This window comes from Labrus bergylta, chromosome 10 (genome assembly GCF_963930695.1).
Source record: "Labrus bergylta chromosome 10, fLabBer1.1, whole genome shotgun sequence".
Classification (NCBI taxonomy): domain Eukaryota; kingdom Metazoa; phylum Chordata; class Actinopteri; order Labriformes; family Labridae; genus Labrus; species Labrus bergylta.
The window spans coordinates 11,578,103-11,602,247 of record NC_089204.1 but is presented as its reverse complement, the minus strand read 5'-3'; the positions used below and the strand labels follow the sequence as shown (position 1 = coordinate 11,602,247).

The 24,145-nt window shown below is 38.8% G+C and overlaps 1 protein-coding gene across 1 annotated transcript in view; it reads left to right on the top strand.

Annotated features, from left to right (window-relative positions):
- Positions 1-24,145, top strand: part of hectd2 (HECT domain containing 2) — a 52,485-nt gene that overhangs the window by 16,069 nt on the left and 12,271 nt on the right. The window contains exons 6-17 of the mRNA XM_065959479.1: positions 509-573; positions 927-972; positions 4,823-4,932; positions 6,328-6,476; positions 6,601-6,724; positions 8,481-8,577; positions 9,394-9,501; positions 10,441-10,573; positions 13,560-13,648; positions 19,272-19,336; positions 19,629-19,722; positions 21,771-21,845. Coding sequence (XP_065815551.1) covers positions 509-573; positions 927-972; positions 4,823-4,932; positions 6,328-6,476; positions 6,601-6,724; positions 8,481-8,577; positions 9,394-9,501; positions 10,441-10,573; positions 13,560-13,648; positions 19,272-19,336; positions 19,629-19,722; positions 21,771-21,845 — 1,155 coding nt within the window. The remainder of the gene's footprint in view (positions 1-508; positions 574-926; positions 973-4,822; positions 4,933-6,327; positions 6,477-6,600; positions 6,725-8,480; positions 8,578-9,393; positions 9,502-10,440; positions 10,574-13,559; positions 13,649-19,271; positions 19,337-19,628; positions 19,723-21,770; positions 21,846-24,145) is intronic.

The window sequence follows — 24,145 nt, the reverse complement described above, 5'->3', positions numbered from 1 at the left end:
GGGCACATTCGTCCCCAAGGATAACATTGCAGCCTCTACAGCTCATGTTATAGCTTTCTTTAGCGTTTCTTTCTGGCCCAACTCCTATGTACATATCCCTTCAGTTTCATAATTGAGATTCAAACTACCACTGCTGACCAAGTGGATATTTGATAGGGTTGAATTGAATCACATTAAGTGTGCGCAATAGTTATTGCCTCAGTATAAGTTTATGTACAATCATAAAACTTTACATACTTTGTGACTTGGTGAGCTGCCAGGCGATGCTGATTAATGGCATCCCAAAACACACTGTAGCAAAATATATTTTATTCGTCACCTCAGTACAATCAGTGGATGCATTAAACAGCCGTCTAACTTTTCAAACATGAATCAATCCAGGACAGAAAAGGTTACAGAAATATTGTAACCAGTTTTTCTCTTTGTGGGTCTGTATTCAGGAATGCTGATTAAACCTTCTGATTCTTTATGTCTTGGAAGTTGAAAGGGTTTTTGTCTTCATGTTAAGCCTCAGGATATCCAGAAGTCAGTGTTGAAAGGGATCATCAACAGCCTGCTGAGGGAGTGGAAAGGGTGAGATCACTGTCTCTCACATGTCTTCCTTTTAAAAAGCATGCACACATTTCATTAGCTTAATTTCAGTTAAAGCTCAAACTTGATATTTCTCTCTTTAACTTAAAATATAATTACAGTGTCTTTGACATCCAACACTTAAAAGCAAATAATATAGTCATGGATGTATAACTGTGCTGGATACATGACTGTATCAGTTCTAACTATGCCACTTCCTCAGTCCCTCTCATTGATCTGTTCGATTGTGTTTAATCACAAAGACACAGCAAACCTAGCTTAGTTTTGTTGTGCTATGTTGGCAGTGCAGTTGTTCCCTTTTTGATGAAAGCCTTGTTTTTGTGTTTTGTTTTCAGGCCTCGGACAAAGGATGACCTGCGAGCTTATTTCATTCTTGTTCAGGTAGGACTGAAATCCTTAAATTGCTGATAGTCCATGGCTTCCTCTCGTCTAAACTTACATGACATACAACAAAGGCAACTAGTTGAAATCAAACCGGATATTCTGGATATAAGTCTGTCGCCAATCGTTATTCTATTAGCATTTGAAAACAAAAACTTTACATACATTAAGCATTGCATCATCTGCATAGAAAAGAAAATTGGTGAATCAAACTACTGTACATCTATGAACATATTCAATGTTCATCCTTTTATTTACTGCTATTATTTGGAAATGTTGTAATCACTTCCCACATTAAGTTTGACATTTATCCCATACATATTTTGTGCAATATTTGAAGCAAGAGGCATAACACACCATTAAGAAAGGCTCTGTTCCAATACTTGTTGTTTAGAATGAGATGTCTAAACCATAGACTGTGTAAAACATGGACGTAGCCTCAGTGACGTCTCCAATGGTCTCTGAGGTGGGCTTATAAGTCTTTAGCATCCTGGCAACCACCTACAACGGGCTTACCTGTAAGTCAAATCAGACACACCTCTAATTATGCAAAAGTCTTTCCCTTAATGCCATGAAAATGGATGAGTCTAAAGAAAATTAACCTCTGCACAGTGTATAGTATATAACATTGGTTCTCAAACTTTTTAGACTCCGTACCACCTCTGAAAATATTTGGCTCTCCAAGTACCACCATTATGGCAAACGTTGAAATACACTTTAGGCCTATTTCTACACACATTTTACGCAGGAGGCAAATGTATTCATAAAAATAATATTATCTATTATTGACTGTTGGCAGGCACACTGTAGGACTACTAAGGGCTAATGCTAGAACTAGAACTAGAACTGGCACTTAAACTCCACACAACACTGACATTTGCCCAAATCAAGCAATAAAAGCACAATAAAAATCACAACTTTATACCAACAACCTGTTTGAGAATATTTAGTCTCCAGTATTTCCCACACAAAGACGATACCTGGGCCCATGTATATTTCCGGCCTGAGCGCATGAGAGAGTGCAGGCGTGCGAGAGAGAGCAGGCTCCATGCAACCAGAGCCTCTGTATTATAAGGCTCTGCGTTCAACATAGCAAAACTCCCTTTAAAAAAATCCTTCTTGACTCCTGCGCATAGTTAAGACACAGCAAAATAGAGCACAATCACATCAGCTTCAGAGCAAGAGCAAGAGAGAGAGGGTGAGCGACGCATCATAACGGAAGCATCTCCTGGCTCCGTTTTAAAAATGTGAATGTACAGCTGCTTGCCACCGATTCTGTTCTGAACTCCAAATAAATAACAGAATAACTGTTAATATAGGCTTACAGCTGCTTTCTGTTCATTCAGTACTGAACTCCTTTAAATAACGGAATATCGAGTGGAACTTTCAAAACGCGAGGCGTACTCCTGGTGTTTATGTCTGTGCGTGCGCGCGAGCATATATTGAGAAGATTGAAGTTGTTTGTTGCAAAAACTAGATTAATTTAGAGGGGAAAACACATTTGATATAGATACAACCCAATAGATACAAGACAGATAAGATAAGATAATTTTTCTTTTAATATTGTGGAGATTCCTTTGCGTACCACCACAGGGAGCCCATGGACACTCCAGGAACTTTTTTTGCTCTTCCTCATTGGCTTCATTTTTCAACATTAGAGGTTGCCACTTGGGGCTCACTTGTTTTTCATGCTGTGTGTCAGCTGGGCATCACACTGAGCAACAATAAACAGGACCACAAGTCGATTAGTTTTGCAAAGCTGTAACTGATCTTAAACCGAAATCTGTCCTGTGCTCATTCTGCTACTTAGCTCAAGAATCAATTATTTTAGTTTAATTATAACTAATTTGTTAAATGTGCGCATATATCCTTCTTAAGTACTGGATTTTCTTTTTTCTTAAATTCCCTCTTTATTCTGCTCTCGTCAGTGCTGGTGGACAGAAATCTTTACCTTGTATCTCTTTATGTCCTTTTTTTTATTTCGCCCCTTTGTGCGTTTTTTTTCTTTGAGCCGCCTTTGATCCTATTTTTGATCTCTCCTGCTCTATTTTCCTCTTTCCCCTTGATTTTCTTTCTCCCTTTGCCTCTGTCTACTTTCCTCCTGTCTCATTTCCATATATGGTTTTGAGAATTAGAATCAGATAAAGACAGGAATCTGCAGTAGTTCCACTGTGGTTCCAGGCTTCATCAGTGCACATACAAACTCACACACACACACACACACTCACACACACACACACACACACACACACACACACACACACACACACATGCACCCAAACCAAATGTCTGAATTTGTCCCAACTGACTTTGAAGACTCGCTTGGATTGCCAACTCTCTGGAGAACACAACCACACACACACACAGCACACACACACACACACACACACACACACACACACACACACACACACACACACACACACACACACACACACACACACACACACACACACACACACACACACACACACACACACAGGCACAGATCTGGACATGGTGAGGTCATGTTGGAGTTGAGGACTGCTGGTTTCCTGTCTGATGATGACTTTCCCTCACTTATGAGCTCTACAAGCTACACATTCAACTCTTCCCCTTTCTTCTTGTTTGTATTAACACCCTGAATGAAGATATTTGTCATTACCTCATCTTTGCCAGTTGTATTTTTTTTATTTCATCCAAACACAAATCTAACAGACAGTACCAGATCTCATGGTGATAGGGAGTCATGGCAACAACAGTCATTTAAATCCAGTTTAAGTCTGTTTTACTTTCTTTTCTTACAATGCCCTTCCCATGATCCTTGAGCTCTAAACAAGGCGATGACATCATTATTTGAAAAGCTTATGACCCTTACTTCATCTCAGTTGTCTCATTCTATAGACTCTAACATTATGTTCAGCAAATATAATGTTTACAACAGTGGTATTAAGGTAGTAATGACAGGCCCCAGTGCAGGCTATTATGACTCGTCCTTGGGCTCCGTAGTTATGGAAGCACACATGCTGAAAACTGACGAGCTACAGCAGCATGCACTCTGTTCACCATCACAAGCATACAGTACAATGAAACCGGTGCTCGGTGGCGACCTCCAGCTTGTAGAGAACATATTTCATGGGTTGCCTTGTCTTAAAATTCACATCTAACACATAGCCTAACTAACTTAACGATTTTTAAGTCAACGTTATCTAACTTGCTCTTAAGGCTACCTGCTGCTGCATGTTTGTTAACACACCAATGGGCAGCGACGTAGATGCTGAGGCATGCCGAACTAATGTACTGCTGCTGCTGCTGGGAGGGGGCTTGTCCGCGCACTGGCCACTGTTATTTAAATAAAATCTCATTTGGGAGCTTTGTCAGCTTGTCAGGCTTGAACGTTTTTTGCACTTAATCAGGCCGGAGTCTAGACGTCTAGTCACATGATCACAAAACTAAGTTTCTCTCTATATAGAGAGAAACTTAGTTTTGTGATCATGTGACTAGACGTCTAGACTCCGGCCTGATTAAGTGCAAAAAACGTTCAAGCCTGACAAGGCTTTTTTTTTTTTTTTTTTTTTTTTTTTTTTTTTTTTATATATATATATATATATATATATATATATATATATGTGTATGTGTGTGTGTGTGTGTGTGTGTGTGTGTGTGTATAAAAAAAAAAAACTTAAATCAGGTTTTCATTTTGTTTGCATGTCATTAAAAGCCTTGAAGTGATCGATTGTGTTTTGGTAAGGAAACTTTGTCCTAAAACACAACAGAGATAGAAAACCCCCCCTGTTGCACTTTAAAGTGTACCTCGATTCAGGTTAGTTAGCTCTGTCAAAATCTGATCATTTCTGTACTATCTCTGCAGAACCCCCAGTACTCCAGCACCAGTACGTACGTGATCTATGCTCACCTGCTGAGGCAGATCGCATCTCTGTCTGAGGCTGACCTCCACTTCCTGGTTCACTGGATCAAAAAGTAAGTCTGAGTGTGAATGAATGTATTCTGGACTGTGTATGTATGTTTTTCATAGCTTTCTCTGTATGTTGTTGTGTATTTCACTGTATCCACCTGTCACTGTCTTCCTTTCTTTCACTTGTTGTTTTCCCATCAAACCACAGATATAACGAAACTGTATCATGTCACAGACATTAAGAAGCACATCTCAACTGAAGTGAGTTATCGTTGTATGTGAAACAGATTGTAAAGAGTCTTGAGGGGAATTTCTATTGGGTTCTTCAACTTGAGATATGTAGGCTAAGTCTTAGTCTTGTCAACTTGTCTTTGCAGCAGGGTTCATTTGTTTGATGTAAATTCAAAAATGTTTCCGTATCTATCTTAAGGCTTGAGGCTTTTCCATAATACAAATATATCACTCAGCTTAGGGAAGAAAAAATCTCTCCTGTGGGGGTGAAGAAACCCAAATTCTGATAAATAACTGAAGTGGTTACATTATTTTGTTTTTTTCACGCTCTCGTCTGTGGAAGAGATTTCATGCTACAGAAATGGCAGGGACACCTTTGTCATTTCAAATATGCTGACCATCCATTTCTGCAATATTATTGGCCGACCCTGATCAGAGAGTTGCGCGGAATGTGCATGGCAACCTGCCTGGAAAAAAAGACTACAGCTTTAGCATGACTTGTACTAATGTAGTCCACAGCCCATACTGTACGCATGGAAGCCAAATGTAGAGCTGATGAGAACACATATTTATCATATTTATCTATCTATTGCAAAAAGTGTTGAAAACTGCCTATCTAACATATTTTAAAGTATTTCATAAATGTAAGTTCTTTACTATAAATCTAGGCTTCATTTATGATATGTATCCCCTCAACTACAAATATTCTAAAAGGTGAATGAATCATTAAAAGGCTAACAGCCAGAGAGACCTGCATGGTCCAATCTTTGAACCAGTTTCATCCAGATCACAGCTTGTGCTAACCCTGACCCTAATTCTGCAGTGTAAGTTTGAAAGTGTTCCCATGTTTTTGTTCCTGCTGTTCCCTAATTTTGAACACAATAAAACTCCAGCCGGTTGATTTAATATTGTAGCTTTTAAATCCTATTACACAACCTACAATTAGAAATGTAAGCCTGCCTTTGTGCGTGTCTCTCAGCAAGGAGTCCTGAAGAACTCATCATGTTTGTGGTGATGATTTACGAGCGAGCTGCTTCAAATTACAAGTTCTGTTTGGTTCTTTGTACCAAAGAAACAGATTTCTTCATCCAATGCTGCTATTTTTTTTCTCTCTTTGCAGAGTCTATTTTTGTGCGTGTGTGTATTTCAGGATTTGTGAATTGCTGTTTGGGCAGTTTTGAGTCTACCAAGCCACTGATGTTAACCAATTCTTACTTTGTCTGTGTCAGGCTGTCGGCGAGGCGGTTCAGGCAGCTGGTAGAGCGCCTCCTGCAGTTCATCTCCACCCGTCTGTTACCTGCAGAACCAGATGAACTTCCTCCCCTGGCAAAGTGCTCCTGGTGGGTCCCCTCTGCTACCAAAGTCCTGGGTTTGTTCAGTGAGTATAGAAACACACACACATACTGTACAAACACATGCATATACTGTACCCCATAACCTTCACACACATAACCTATAGTTTACATTTAAGTTTAAATTCTGCCTCCTTCTTCTCTCCTCAGATGCAGCCAACAGTGTCTCCTCTCCTCCCATAATGCCTTTCACTGACTTCTACAACATCACTCTGGAGCACATAGACTTCATGGAGGAGTACAGGACCTGGCAGAACTATGGCAACTCCAATAGGTCAGACGTCTGTCTGTGTCTTCATCTTTTTTAGTTTGATAATTAAATGGTCTGGCTGTCTAAAATGTTGAGCTGGCTTTTACCAAAACAACCAAACGTGTTCAAGATGTCTCTCTGTATGTCTTCAAAATGAAGGTTTTTGTTGGCACTCCGACTTGAAGACTGTGTTAGGTTTAAAATTATATTCGACAAATAAACTCTCAAGACAGCAAAGGAACGCAAGTTTTAAAAACGGAGCGGTGTCCAGAGCGGTGTATTCTCAAAGATATGATTTCCAGCCCCTTGAGTAATAGATTTGAGTGTTTTTGGCCAAGAGAATAAAGCAATGAGTCTGGATTAGTTATTCCCATAGACAATACTGTAAACTGCAAAAACTCAAACTCATTAGGCGGGCCGCCCCCCTAATATAATGGTAGGGGAAACACTGTGGTCAAAAATCTAATTACACTTAGCCACATTCACCTGACAGGTCTGGATAAACATTTTTTTTCAAGATATTAAACACAAAAAGGCCTGGATTGCTTGTATTACGTTAATAAAAATGTGGGTACTACTTTTCATTTCCAGAGTCAAATGCAATGGTCCCCTCAGTTTAGGCTTCAATTTAAGAAAGACAACACGATGATGAATGATTGAATTCATGTGCACAAACAACACCGTCTAAATACTGAGATCATCAACACGATAAGTAACAGTTGCATTTTTATAAACGTAAACAAGCTTAACAAACCAGGCATTCACGCAAACACAATGAATTATGAGAAATTAGGTTTGCTATGTTGTTCTACAATATCCTAGATTTTTGATTTCACAGTTCTGTGGGAGTTTTCTCCATAACAACATCAACCCACGCTCATGGGTACTCTAGTATTTACAGAAATAACATATATCTAATTACTTAAAGAAGTTTCAGAAACTGAGCAGAATTATCTCTAATTGCCATAAATTATAGGATAGGTCAATTATCTTGGTTTCTGAGCTCATACACATTATGTTATTAACATTCAATTTTCATTGTGAAAGAATTAATTAATTATATTTAAAAAAATATACCTTACAAAGGTGCAAGAAGCTTGGTGTAACATCTTCAGGTTGCTTTTTTTGGCAGGCAACGGTCTAAACATTCAGTTTGTCCAGTGCAGCTCAGTGAAATTATAATTATTTCTGATGTAACTAGAGCGCACACGTTGGTTTGTATCCACTCATCGTTAATGTGTAATAAGGGATAGAACAGCGGGTTTTACATTCTCATAGAGAAAGTGCCTCTGGTCTCGTCTGCTAACAATAAGGACCAGAAATGCTAACAGATGTGACAATACATTAGCTCAGTTAGCTGGACCTTAGCTCCCCCTGAAGATTCCTGGGAATCAGGTTGAGTATCCCCTCCTCAGTGGGGACAAGAAAAACTTTCCCACAGCTGCAGTTTATCCCAAACCGTGGAAACACTTTCAGAAGCCATGAAGTCTGTTTCATGCTGCGTCATGCCTCGTTAACGGTCTGATATAGGAAATGGATCTACAGTTCAAACAATCTGCTCTTCAAGTCCCTGGCTGCTGTGCTGGGGGATTCGACTCATTTCAGGCTTGTAGAGTACATTTCAGAGCCTGCTCATTTGGATGACGCTTGATGATTTGGAAAACATTCTGGAACTCAAGTGGCTGAAGAGTTTTTTTTTTTTCTCGTCTTAAAGAAATATGTACAGTATGTTGAAATGTTGTTGGCACAACTGATCAAAAGTCTTCTTGTCCTTCCTCAGATTTTCCTTCTGTCAGTTTCCCTTCATCCTTTCGACTGTGGTGAAGAAAGCCATCATCCAGAAAGACTCGGAGCAACAGATGATCAGTCAAGCCAGGGTAAGGCCTATGTGCAAACAAACTCGCATAAGTTAAAAATTACATTTTAGCCTACTTGTTAACATAACATTAATGATAAAAGTTAATTCCCCTAACATATCTTAGCCCCTCCCATTTTGGCTACATTTCTGGTAAAGATTTTTTTTTAAATCTTAAATTTTTTACCTTAGAAAATTGAGTAATATCATTACGAATCCTCTTTGTTATGATTCAATATACTTTAAATTATATACAATTTTATATATATATATATATATATATATATATATATATGTGTAGTATATTACACATTTTTGTATTTTACTTTTGGGCTTTTGCCTTTATAGGATAGGACAGTGGATAGATAGTGGAAGAGTGAGTGGAAAATGACATGCAGGAAAGGAGTCACAGGCCAGACCTGAACCAAGGTCACCCGTCTGTAAAGACAAGGGGCACGACCTAATGGCTTGGCTATCTGTGCCCCCTTCAAATAATATTAATAGCTTGTTAGCAGCCAAAACATGCACTTTTGGTGGATGTAATTTGATTTGGTGCATTGATGTCAAGGGATTAAATTAAAGCTCTTACAGTGCAGACTTTATGCTGCCGTCTGAGGCAAACTGCTGGAGCAATTTCAAAGCATTTAGTACCTGATAGATCCTTATACTTAAAGATAACGCCCATTTCCAAACCAAACAGAAATAGCATTTTATCTAAATTACCTTATGAGGAATTGAGGACATCATTTGAAGTACAGTTACAGACAAATTAAATTAAAACATCAGAAAAAAATGATTCAGAAAGTGTCTACAGACTCTTAATTTGTGTGTTTTACAGCAATGCCTGGTCAGTAAGGTTTCTCGCAGGCAGAGAGTGGACATGAACCTTTTGTTCCTCAACATTAAAGTACGACGAGCACAGCTCCTCAGCGACTCACTGGATGAGGCAAGTACACGGAAATATTTACACACTTTTTAGTATCACATCTGTTTAACATGTTTTCAAGCCAGCGTGCTCATGACAGCAGACTTAGATAAAGAAGTCTTGTTTACAGGGAAAATGCTGAAAAAGTTAACACATGTTTGCATGTTGACTTGTTTTTTACTGCACAACCAACATTTTTATTTTTTTTGTTATGAAACATCTTTTGGCAACACGTGAGCCTGTTTGACACATAACGCTCCTTTTCCATCGGGATCTTTGTGATAGCATTCATCATCTGAGACCACACATCAGTAGCTCTGAGATACTGCAGAACACGGCTTGTTTCGTTGAAATATGTTTCAGGCCCCACATCAAACAGGCTAACCACAATTGGATTCTAAAACAATAATTGTAATTTATAGTTTACTTGTAGTGTTGCTGCATATTTGTCTGTTAGTTACTTGTTTGCGTTAACTCACAAATGCAGGCAAATGTCTTCAATCTTAACTCACAATGTAAGCCATTATGAGGTTGTGATAACAAACAAAAAAAAGCAATTTAAGGTCTGGAAACATTTTAGTTTTTATTTTTAATTAAAGAGCCATTTATGTGGATAAAATGGGCCTTTAATCTTCTACATTCATGTGTGAACCTCAAACCCGTAGTCTAACCTTAACCTGACTGTAAATCTGATTCAAACCCTCAATTCAGAAGCCTAACTGATGTTAAATGTTAGTGTCTTCAAAAAGGGGTATTTCATCCAAAAAGTCTAAAAGTTTTGAAGATTCACACAGTTTGCATCTTTTTTGAAGAGCGTTTGTTTGCAGAAGTTCAAGATACCAGAATTATGATATTTACATGCTTATATTTTAGGTGAACAGCTGTGGGAGTTAGTAGTAGATAAATAGCAACAATAGAAATAAAAATTTTTTTTAAGTCTGTCTCCTCCACCGTCTGTAGTTGATGAGGAAGAGGTGCGACCTGAAGAAGAAGCTCAGAGTGACGTTTGTCGGGGAGGCCGGGCTGGACATGGGTGGTCTGACAAAGGAGTGGTTCCTGCTGCTGGTCCGACAGATCTTCCACACAGACTATGGTGAGGCACATATTTCACTACACAAATCAAGTGTGAACAGATTTAGGACACCAAATCCAGTTGAAGCAAAGTCAGTGGAAAGGAAAGCAGCACTTTCTTGAAATAAAGCAGAAGCAAAAATTCCGATTTTTATTGGATAAAACATGGAAAGTTGAGTTTTATTAGATGGGGGTCTCAGTGGACAAGCTCTGTGAGTTTTCAGGCAGCAGAAACTGCAGCAGAATAAGTGTCAGATGGCTGAGAAAAGTGGTCAGTGTTGGTTTTGGAATCTCAACAACAAGGTTTCCTTTCAGACTGGAGCAGATCTTATTATGATTGTCTTTTTCCAGGAGCCTGTTTCTCTTTACAGTTTACTCTTCTGCTTCTACTCACTGCCTGACTCGCATTATCTCTACATTGCATTGTCTCTGTGTCGCTCTGTTTGAGTGCCCTCGCCTGTTTCTCTTTCCCTCTTCTTCTTCTCATCCTTAACAAAAGAGCTTTTGTATTCTTCGCCATTCTTTCCATGACAACAGGAAAATATTGTATCGATTGTTTTTTTTTTGCAAAAGCATTGAAGTATTTTGCCTCGTCGCAAAACAGACAATCTCACTCTGGGTTCAAGGAGTTGCCACAGATTATTAATTATGACATTTTTGATTTATATCACCCCCAGTATCATGCCAATATCCCCTCCTCAAAGCTCCAAAGACCTGCAAGTTTTATTAGATTATTGAAATTGCATGAAACATGAGAAGAGGAATCATGCTGCCGGAGAAGAGATAGTAGCTATGGGAGTTCTATTTTATTTTTCTCTTGCGTTATGACCTAACAATGCTCTGGATAAGACTTTGTTCATTTGAGGTACTTGGTAAGGCTGTGGCATAATCATAGTTTGTGTTAAAATAACAACTTTGTTATGGTTGGGGTTGTCACCTTAACAATATTGATAGCTTGGATTTCTATAGTGCCTTTCAAGGGGCCAAGGGGCACTTTACATCAGAACACAAAAAAAAGACAACACAATTTACTAATTTCTTGGAATGCATCCAAGGATTTAGCATTGTGGATATACTGTATATATCCTGGGAGAGAGTTTCAGAGAGTTTGTGCTGCCACACTGAAGGCTCTGCTACCGAAAGTCTGCATGTTGGATTAAGGAATGGAGAGTAAAGCAGTGTCAGAGAACTGGAGGTTGCGGGATGGAGTGTAGGGTTGGAGGAGGTCAGAAAGATACTTGAGGGACTGGCCATGCAGAGATTCATAGATTTATGGAATGATAGGGTGGAGTCGAGAATGACACCCAGGTTTAGGACTTCTGAGGATCCAACAATGAGCTTTGTTTTGTTGCTCTTCAGTTTGACAAGGTTAGGTGACATCCCTGTTTTTATGCTGTGTAGGAAGTTGGAAAGTGACTGAGGGGGAGCTGGGTAGATGTTTTAGTACAGCTGGGTGTCATTTGCATCGCAATGGAAGCTAAGATCAAAGTGGCAGATGTTCTGACCAAGGGGATGCATGTAGATGGTAAAGACAAAGGGGACCAAGGACAGAGCCTTGGTGGACGCCTCTTTTAAGATTTTGAAGATTATTAATTTGACAGTAAACATATGATCATTTAAACAGGGATAATGGTCATGACTGAAAAACACAAAAGGGGACTTTTTATCTAAAAACAGGGAACAAATAGCGTTGTTTCAATCTCATGTATAGTTGCCCAAAACAAATTAAGCTGTCTGTATATTTTTAGAGATGCCTAGATTACCCGAACTTCTTTAAGAATTCAAATTGAATTTATTAGGAATTACTTTCAAGCTAAAGTTAATTCTTTATGTGCCTCAATCACAGCCGCTTCATTTTGACAAGAAAGAAACATCAACAACGTTTTACAATATAGAATGTTTTCTAAGATTTCCTCTTACGTCCAGTCTTTCTTGTTGAGTGCGCTGGACTTTGCATAAAGAAATGTTGAATGGAAAGCAAGTAAGCTTCTGTCTGTGCATCTTCTTCTTCCTGTCTTCAACTTTCAATCCATGTTTCTCTCTCTCTCTCTCTCTCTCTCTCTCTCTCTCTCTCTCTCTCTCTCTCTCTCTCTCTCTCTCTGTCTCTCTCTCTCTCTCTCTTTTCTTCTCTGGTCAAGTTGTTCTTTCCATCATCTTTCCATCTTTCCGCGGTCGTCTGTGTTTTTGGTGCCAGGGGATGTCTGCCCAAAGCAACACACTCAATGAAAGCTGTGTTCCCCTCATTAGCAGCACAGGGAAAGCCCCGACTCTGCCTCACTCACACACAACATAGGCAGGTGTACACACACACACACACACACACACACGCACACACACACACACAGGCTCTTTATGCATAAAGCGGTGTCAGTTTCTAGAGTTTGGAGATGTGAGCAGTCCAGATGTGTGTCTTGGTTCAGAACAGGCGGCTGCTGTTTCTCTCTGTCAGAGTTGGAAAAGCTGTAGCACTCATGGGTTCTTTTTCCTAAAACTACCTGCTCGTTATCCATTTTACCTGCTCATTCATTAAGCTCTGACACTCACCCAAGACAGCTCACATTCACATATAATGAAAGTTGACAAGGTGTTAACAAGAGATGCAGAAAGAAAAACATCAACTCAAGCAGACCATGCAGATGACTTAACTGTGAAGACATGGTGTCACTGCAAATGAAACAGAAACAGGCTGTCATTCAGCATTAAAACCGTTAGTAAACTCTTCATTGGTCATTCAGAATATCATTTCATGTTTAGTTCTTTTTTCAATTATTTGTCTTCTTGAAAAGAAGTTATTCCTCTTGTGACAGACAAGCGCAATACTGCAACATCCTGAAAGATTTTCAGGAGCAATGAGCTGCACATTCAGAAACCAAACCACTTGAGCAGTTTTTACTTGTTTCTATTTTACAGTATTACTTATTCATCCAAACATTATTGATTTGTTCATCACCAGAGATGTTTTCAATCTTATTCTGAGTTGTAATTGTATGTACCTAATTTTTTTTCAGGTATGTTCACCTACATGAAGGACTCGCGCTGCCATTGGTTCAGCAGTTGGAAGTGTGACAACTATTCAGAGTTCCAGTTGGTTGGCACTGTATCCTTTCATTATACCAAAACAACATAAGTGATATATTATTTATGGAGACTTTGGATGCCACAATTACTTAAACTTTAACTAAGGTTGTTTGTATTTATTGAAGTTTATTTAACCTTTATGTATCCAGGTTAGTCCCACTTAGATCAGAGATCTTTTTTTCAAGGGAGATCTGGTCAATATTGGCAGCAACACACAGTCGGAACAACAAAAACACTCAAACTCATACAGTACACATTACAAATTAAGAAAATCATCAGCAACTTAAAAGAGTTGCAAACAGAAAGTTTGGATTCAAGACTTCTCACTAAGGATGTAAAAACATTCAAAATAACTAAGTTCTGCAGTTTAAAATCAGACTGCAGGTTTTTCCAAGTAAAAGGTGCAGAAAACCTAAAAGCTTTCTTCACCTCACTTTACACTGAGGTAAAAGAGAGGAAAGGTAGTTTGGAATCGTTCCCTGCATGGCTTTGTAAATGAAGATATACCAATGTCCAAACCAGCGTGTACTTAAAGTAGTCCAGTTGACTTTAGAATATAAAGTACAATGGTGATTAAAGGTTAACCCATTGTTGTTTGTTCCTTTCTTGACTCATCCTATAGAGATGTTCAGCTCAAACAGACACCCATTGGTGTCTTCTATGCCCTTTCATCTTTTTAATAGATCTTTACTAGTTTCTGCTTTTGGTTGCAGCTGGTAGTAGTTTATTGTCCTGTAGACAAAGCTCTTCTGTGTTTTGGGGTTCTTCCGACTTAAGTATGTGAATAAACTGCAGACAAGCATAAACACACAAACACACACATGCACGCACGCACGCACACACACACACACACACACACACACACACACACACACACACACACACACACACACACACACACACACAGGCTGTCTGTTCTTCTCCCTTTCCTCACTCCTCACAAACTACAACACTCCTCTACTTTAAACCACAGAGGGGAAAGAGATACTATAATGTGTGTTCTTAGGCTGCAAATCTGCACACTGAACAAATACATCTCAAACTAAGTTTGTCTCTTTTCAGCCCAGAATATAAAATAAAAGAGACATTTATCCAAAACAACACAGCCTCAGAGATTTCACTGCCACACTCTTACATAACAAACAGGACCAAAACAGTAAAAGCTCAAGTGAGTATTGTAAAAGACTCTGGCAATGACATGTTTTTTTTTTTTAAATGGACTCAGGAGGCTCTGAAGAGTGCTTTGTCATTTGAATGTGAAGGGTAAGATCTTCTTTTTCTGTATATAATGCTTCACAATACTTTAAACACTGACTTCATAGTCCTCACTGACAATGTGTCAAGATAGCTCAAACTATTTAGCCTACTGGCTTGAGTTTTTTCTTTTCTTTTTTCGATCAGTATATTCTTAAGAGTTTAAATTGAAAAAGCTTAAAAAGTAACTTAATAAAAGTACAATACTCAAAAGGCATCAGCCTACAACACATGCACATTCCTCATTAGGTGTAGTAATAGTGAAATGTGTGTGGCCATCAGGGTTCCCCTGTTCACAGCCTAAACACATTCTCAGGTGCACACGGTTACAGGAACATACCATGAAAAATAAATCAGAAGTCCGTGGCACACTGTGAGCGTTTTGCCTGTAGCTTCCTCAGATTTGATTCCTTTTAGTGAATTGTGTGTATTTACTGGTCAGCTAAGCTTTGTTCCAAGTACTCTTTTTCTATTTATTTGCTCACATTTTCAGACATGTACACAGCATGTTTATGATTTCAGAACAGGAATATAAGCTGTGATCCGGCATCATTGCATTTTATGATAATATTATTTATTTATTTATTGTGCACATTGTATCAGCACTTGTAACCCACCAGAAACAAGTGCATCCGCAAAGTTTTGGTTTCAAAATATGACTATGACCAGGTGAAATTATGTTCCTTTATAAACTGCTATTTAAAATATATGTTATGCATGTTTGAAGCAGTTTGGAAGCAGGGTTTATATCCAGCAGCTTTGACTAAAGACCACTGTAAACACCTTAAACAGCTGCAGAATTGTCCTTCTCTCGGGGCTTGTTTGAGCAGGACTACACCAACTACACAGTATGTACAATCATTATAAAGTTGCTATTATTGTTACATTTTTGCTCTGTAACATTTCAACTTACATCTTTCCCTCATTTTCATTTGATGCATTGTCACCTCCTCAAACACTTTCTTTACCTCCATTCTGAACACATCTATAATCTTGTTTATGGTTCTGTCAAGGCAACGAACTCCTGGGATCCCTATCCTGACTCAACTTTCTGTTGTCCACAAGCCACTGGCTACTGATCCTAAAAAGATGTATGTGTGAGTGATCTGTTTTGTTATGGAGCATAAACGAGGGAAGCATTTTTGATACATTGAAGTGAACGATTCATACATGACGTTCACTTTTGTAGTTCAAATTCTGCAGAGTATGGCTCTGCTGTGGGTCCTGCTATTTGTCAAATGTACTTCCAGGAATATGTGCATGTCATTTTGTTTATATACAGTATGCGTGTGTGTGTGTGTGTGTGTGTGTGTGTGTGTGTGTGTGTGTGTGTGTGTGTGTGTGTGTGTGTGTGTGTGTGTGTGTGTGTGTGTGTGTGTGTGCGTGTGTGTATGGTTGTGAATAGAGAACAGGCCAGCACTTTATCCTCAGTAAGTAGCCAGCTGGGAACTGTCAAAAGGTTATATAACTTAATAGCTGCCTGTTCCTCGCCAGGTTATTGTGTGTGTGTGTGTGTGTGTGTGTGTGTGTGTGTGTGTGTGTGTGTGTGTGTGTGTGTGTGTGTGTGTGTGTGTGTGCGCATTTGGTTAAGTGCAGGAACAGTTAGTGAGGAGAAAAAAAATTTGATGGAGAGAGCGAGACAGAAAAGAGAAAGGTCGAAAAAAAACAGGAAGGGGGAGAATGAGCCTGTGTGTTAATGAGTGTGTGTGTGTGTGTCTGTTTGTGCCTGCTGTTCCATGTGTGTTCCACATATGTGCTGTAAGAGCTAATTTATCAATCTCCCTCGTTCCTGTTAGTCGTCATGGTAGCGTTGCGTAACTGTGGAGATGGACAGTGAGCAGTGAAGAGTAAGGCACGAGAGAAAATGTGTAACCGAGAGAGACAGATAAATGAAAAGCAGAAGTGTTACAGCAGGGGGTAGAAGATGGAGAAATAGAGAATAAACTGAAAGAACAAACATTGACTAGACGAGAGGGAAAGATACAGTAGGGGGTTATTGAAGAGACAAAGACAAATGTAAGGGATCAAATGAAGCGTGGCTGGAGTGACCCGTCCTATATTTCCTCCTCTTTGTGCTGTATTGTATCTTGATTAAATAGAAATTCACTGGGGAAAATGCTAACACAATAAACACCTGACCTAATGAAGAAGAGTGCCTCGGTATTCAATATTTCTATTACCAAATTTACATTGTGGGTAAAAAAGGGAAATGTCAGCACTAACCTGCAGCTAACCTGCAGCTTTGTTCTACTAATTTAGTTGAATAGCTTTTTTTCAACTTTTTTTTTTTTTTCAACTTTACTTTATTGTCCCCGAGGGGAAATTCGTTTCGCAGCCAGGAGATAACAACTATGTGTCCTGCCTCTAATACTCACTGAGTTTCATTTGACATTACAAGGCCCTGCTTTTGTATTCCGTTTTTTTTTTTTTTTAAAGAAGTCTCCCCATAAACGTTCTGGGCTAGTTCCTTTGATATACATGCTAACATGATCATGCTAACACTGTCATAAGGACATTATGGACGTTAATGTTTTTCAGATAGGTTTGCCATGTCAACCCTCTTAGTTCTGCACGTTAGCATGCTAATATTTGAAACAGGTGCCTAGAAATACAATTTTGACTTGATGGAGTATTGTATAGAGTCAGGGGATTAAAATTTGTGAGTTTGATTTATCTTCTATGACCTATAAATGGTTCCATGAAATGAAACGGCAAGCCACTGATTATTACAGTAACTAACCGACGGAACAACAAACTGAGAGACAGACTTACTTGCCTTGTTATGGGTCAGCATTATATAGCACAGTGTATCAATGTTCTTTTTGGTTGTCTGTGTTGTTGCACCAATGAAGCAACACAATGTTAAATAACCAGTCTGGAAAATAGAAAGAAGTGGAGAGAGAGAGAGAGAGAGAGAGAGAGAGAGAGAGAGAGAGAGAGAGAGAGAGAACAGAAAAGGCATGACCAGAGAGAGAGGTGGATGGAGAGTCAAAGTTAAAAAAAGAGAGAGAGAGAGAGAGAGCCTTGTTCATGCTTGTCCCATAAAGAGAAGATATATGCTTTTCTGTTACACTCTTTGGTATATGTGTGATTAGAAGTGTGTGTGTGTGTGTGTGTGTGAAGGGGGGGGGGCTTTTTAGTGACCTTAATGATGGTGGTAATTGTACAGTGCATGTTTAATTTCATGCTGTGTCTGAGTATGTGTGTGTTTGTGTGTAGAAGATTTGATTATGTGTGTGTGAGTGTGTGTGTGTGTGTCACCTACCTGTAATAAGTAGTGCTCAGACCATAGACACTCTCATACTCTACCTCCCTGACACACACACACACACACACACACACACACACACACACACACACACACACACACACACACGCGAAATTACACCACATATGGTCACCACATGTGGCAGCTGTGAGCATTGTGTGTACGTATGTGAGTGTGTTCTAAAACTGCACCTTGGATCGAAAAAAAAGCAGGTGGATGGGACTTTCAGAACATGAACTCACCATCACACCAAGCAAACACGCACACACACAGTTAGGCAACACAATGACCGTTTAAATCATTTTCAGGATATGATTTGTCATTAAAAAAGAATACTCGTCCATACGCACCATTGTCTTAGAGTCTAGAAATGTTTCTGCGCTCTAACCTCTCTCCATTTTTTAAAAGCATCTCCAATATTTATTGTAACTAGACTCACTAGAAAAAAGTGAGTCTTTTTGGGTAGAATCAGTTATATCTGAACCATTTCGCTGGCCCGCTTCCATCGCTTCAACACCTGTTGGTGTTTCGGTTTGCCTATACCTTGTCTGGTCAAAACAAAAACAGACCAGTCCGCATCAGAATCAAAATTTACTGGCGGACATACTGGCTGCTGCTTTGTTGTAAGAGAAGCCAGCGCTTCAACATAGCAGTTAGATATCTTGTTACATATTGGTCCTTTAAAGTAAAGGGGACTAACTTTTAAATAATATGCAAAAAAAGTGCAAAAATACACAGAGATTTGGTGATGGTTGAGTTTAAGAAGAAACTATTTCATATTTTGTTTTAAGATGAAGTAATTGAATACATTTGAAATCAAATCAATGACACTTAATCCAAATTTTGTCCCATTAAAAAGCCGCTGACTGTGTGAAGAGTTTTTATGAAGTGAATCAGTGTTGTGGGATATGTGTTAATGATTTAAAAAGGGCTGCCATAATGTAATAATAATTATTATTTTGCTATGTGTACTGTATGTAATGTATGTATGTAGATTCTCACAATGTTACAGCTAATTTGTGGACCTGCTGTTGCTGGATACACATACGTTGTGTGGCTTGTGTTCGGGTGTATTTTGCTCTGTCAATAGTAACTTCTCCTTAACCTGCTGTGCTATCAGCTGATGGGCTTAGCAGTTTACAACAGCATCGCTCTGGACATCCATTTCCCCCTCTACTGTTACAGGTATGTCTGTTTCCATCTGGTATACTGTTGCAGTATTAGTTCTAAGGGATTCTGCATAAAATTACAGAGAACATATACTTAACATCTGCTTAGATAACTGTTTGCTGTGAGAGATGGGTCACATGTTTACCACACAAATAAATTCAAAGGTAAAAAAAAGGCCTCTGCAGCAGGAGAAGTTTATATTGTTGAAATGTGTCCTTTGTGCTCTATTAGGTGCTGCTCAAATCTAATATGGACAAATTATACTTGTAATATAGTTGACCTGTTTTGTGTGTAACCAACCTTACAGGAAGCTCCTCACTCCACCCACTGCACCATGTGACCAAAATGCTCTTGTTGGCATGGCAACTGCCACCCTGGACGACCTGCAGCAGATCATGCCGGTATGTATATATCTCAATTTTTAATATCACTGGTTTGAATTCAAACTTTGTGTAGGAAAATAAATTTGACAGTTTGATGAGATATAAGCAAAAAACAGCATAGGTATCAATAGTGTGTAACATAAAATAATGAATACTGATTTAAATCTAAATCAGTTTTTTTATGTAATTTAATATATTGTCTGATGATCCGTATTACATAAATGCACCTGACACCTAAACGCCAAAAGAAAACTCATCCCTCAATTTAACAACATTTATCCCTGCACATATACAGCATGCTGGATTCAGGTCTTCAGCCTGTTAAATTCACTTAATATGTGTTTAAGTAGCCTTTGATGTTCACGTCTTGTTAACTCAGACTTGCGTTTCCCAGATTTGTCACTAGAGGGTGCCACAGTTTAACTTTTGATCTCTATTTTTTCCACTTAGCCATCTCAAATAACTCCCACCATTGTCTCAGAGTCTAAATTTAACGGACTGTTGCTATCACGTAGAAGAAAAGTCTACCTCAAAATACTACATTAGGTTTTGCTTCAAAACTCTCACATGCAATTAGTCTTTTTTTCATCCTTTACCAAACTATGCATGTATATAGTTTTAAAATGTTTTACATTGTTGGAGTCAACTCAAAGGATACTTCACTTTTTGTTATCTGTAGAAATCTTCTTCAACTTCAACAACCTTATATCCGTTTTTTTCTTCTTCACTTAAGCCTTTAAATAAAAACAAATGGGCTCAAAATCACGAGTTTAACACTTCAGTCTGTTAAGAAAGTTGTCTCAATTGTTCTCTTCAGAGTGTTTGTTTTGTTGAAACTCACATGTAACACTTGCTGATGTATTGAGAGTCTAAAAGTTGTGTTTCAGTTGTTAAGTGTTCCCAGATGTGGAGGTTATTCATCCACTCTGGCGCACTTTTCTCTCAGACACACCCCCCCCATTTAGAAGTGCAGACTCACACATACACGTATATACATTTTCCACCATTCTACCGGCTGCCAATGTATACATCACAGTCGTACATAATGTACTCACATCATGTACTCTGTGGGTCTCACAGTGTGTGGACAGTTAGTTGTTTACATGTCCTCAATACCTCTTTTAGTGTTCTGTTTTTGTTGTAGTAAGGAAATGTGAGGTTTGAAAAAAGAGAGAAGATTCTAGGGAACAAAAACTAACATGGTGTTTAATGTAGTAATATGTTGTTTCTGATCTTATAACACCAGGGTGCCATACGCAAAAAGATGGCAGAAAACCAATTGTCATAGATACGACAGAGGTGCCTTTTAGCAAGGCCTTAAACTCCACACTCTGCTCCCGGTTCTGATGGTTTAAGACCACAAATCAGGGAACGTTTGCTCACTTACTGTCCTCACTCTGCAGCAGACAAACATTGCATAACAGATGTTTCTATTCCTCTGTCTTGTGCCTCAGCGTTGAGAGAAAGATCCCGAACTGTCTCCACACAGGCTCTCACAGGTAGCTGAGCCAGGAGCCGTTTCACATCCAAAAGCCTCCTCACTGCAAAGGTCGACATTTCTGGGCACACTCGCACAGACACGTACACACAGGATGCTAAAACGGGCCGTGTGGCTACATAACAGCCGGATATCAGATATGAGGCCTGCATCTTGTGTCTGATTCAGGAACTCCTGAGACTCCTGTGCCAAATTATGATATTAAATGATTCAAAATAGAGTTACATAACTAGGAATTTGTATTGAAGCCAGGACTAGCAAGGCTGCAGAGTTTCAGACAGATTCTCACCTGTACAGTATACCTCTGATGTTCTGTTTAAAGAGCATGCAAACAAGGACCTGTTTCATTCTTAAAATAAAGTTATGGATGATTAATGTTCATGCATTGTTGAAATACAAAAAAAGGAAAATTGCATGCTTAAAATAAAGGTAGTACGAAACAGGAAATTCAAAATGTTCTGAGCAACTTAAATCTCTCATGAGACAGGGAAAGTGTCTGAACCAGTAAGCTGAGAGTCACAGAGCTGTGGGTTGTTGCTCCCTGTCCTAAACTCTTGTGTGTCTGCAGGAGCTGGCTCATGGTTTAGGAGAGCTGCTGAGCTACGAGGGAAACGTGGAGGAAGACTTCTACCTCACCTTCCAGGTACGAAGAAGCACTTAAAGATTAACGATCGGTTCATGATGCATGCTTTGTTTGGATTTAAATCATTTCAAAAGGAAGCGTTTATTTGCAATGCGGATTGTTACCCGTTATGGGTGCTTAATAGTGCATGAAAGAAGCTAAGGAGAAATAAATTACTGAGGTGCAAAATACAATATGTTGTATTTCATTTTATTCCAAATGTATCAATACTGTGGTAAATGATGTAAGAAAGGTTTGAGTGCAGGTAAAACTCCCCTGTTAATAGTCAGGACACACAGACACTCCCACACACACTCACACACACACCCATAGATGACTGGAATAAAGTGACTCGACAGGTCTTGCTGTGCTGTCAGACAGATGTGAGTGCTGTCACTGCTGTGAGATTTTAATAAAGACCAGAGGGGATCTGGGGATCTGGATCATTCTCACTGATGTCACGCAGCTGATTTATCAAATGTCAAGGACTCTGTCATGAACTGTTATACTGCAGGGTTGTGGTCAGGATGAATTGATTGGTTCCAAGTGTTCAGCGTATTCTCATGAAATAACTGAAATGATTAAATCAACATCCTTCCAGATGAACATTCTTGCTGACTTACTCTGATGATCAGACGGTTTACAAATTTCATCTCAGTCATGCCGGTGTCGGTCTCTTTGATCAAAGTTCTGTACGGCTGCTTGTGTTTCAGCATTTCAACATTTTACTTGGACTTCTTCTGTTTAATGGATCAATAATAGTTTAGTGGGGAAAATGTTGTTAGAATGTTCAGATCGATGGATCTTTTGATATCCTGGCTAAAAGTAATTTTTTTTCATTGGGCCAAAATTGTTAACCCATTTACAAGAAGATCATACATGGTTGGGTTTGAAGGATCATTCTTTGTATAATCCAGTTTAAACTTGTCTAACATCAAAATCATTATAGCTGGAATATGACTTACCTTAACTTTAAGTTGTGGAGATTTTAGGGTTACCAAGCAAGTGTAAATATGCAGATTAGATAAATTACAAAAGCATAAATATTCTTATGTACATTCAGTATTTCTAAATCGTAAAAATAATGTCAATTTTTTAAAGGTCACATATTATGCAAATATACTTTACCATGTTTTCTAACACTTATTAGTGTCACTTGCCTGTCTACAAACCCCCCCAATTATAAGAATAGTCCATCCTCTCCGTCTTGTGTCTGCTTCACTTTTTAGAAAATGTGTGCTCAAACAGGCTGTTTGGAGATTTACCCTTCATGACATCACAAAGGGCAGTAACTCCTCCCCCAAGTGGGTGACACTCCCACAGCTACTTGTTTGTTAGAACAAGTAGCTGTATCTGCCTTCTCACCGTAAACAATTGGGCACGTTGGAGAAAGCTCAACCCAAGCCCTTCTAGAGAGGGGGCGTGGTCAGACACAGCTCATTTGCATTTAAAGCTACAGACTACAGTAAAGCCTGTTCTGAGCAGGGCTGAAATAGAGGGGGGGTTTAGAAAATTCACAGACATGTTTTGGGGAGTTCTTACACTTATTTATACTGGTTGAAAGGAGAATAATAATATGTGACTTTTAAAAAAATAAGATGTATTTTGATCATGTTGCTTCTTGTTTATTTCACAAAGTTCTTTACAATTTCTTGATTATGAAAAAATCTTAATACTGCTGTTAAATATCATGGTTTACTGACTATTATAGTTTAACTGTTAGTGGATTAGAGTCTGGTTATGGAGCATTTTAAAACGCTTAGAGAAACAACATTAAAATCAGCTAGAATACCAGCACACGCTCTGGTAGACCATTTCCATTCACAGTGTTCAAAGAGTTAACAAAGTGTGTTTTATTTTGACAAGTTTCAACCGCAGATAAAGATTATGGATGCTTGATATTTGAAAATAACCCTGTCTTCTATTGGCGACGTTTACTAAGCAGAGTTAGAGTTAGCTCTCTGTAAACAATCTAAACTTAAGTCAAGCTGTATGATAGGATCAGCACGCTTCCTGCTATGAGGCACAGCAGACTGTTTAACATCCTCCATGTTTATCTGTAAAAATGATCAGAGACGAGCAGGAATGCTGACTCACTTTTACCTGCAAAAAAACATGACATTTTCTTCCTGGAATTACATGATTATGATCAACAGTAGGTCGTATTATGCGTCAAGTGACTTTCCACTGAGGCATTAGCAATATTTAAGTTAAATACATCTATAAACACTACAAAAAGAGGTGCTTTTCTTTACAAGTCATACAGGCTGCTTCAAACTCAGTGATTTGGGTCCTCAGCATACATCACAAAGTTCCACACA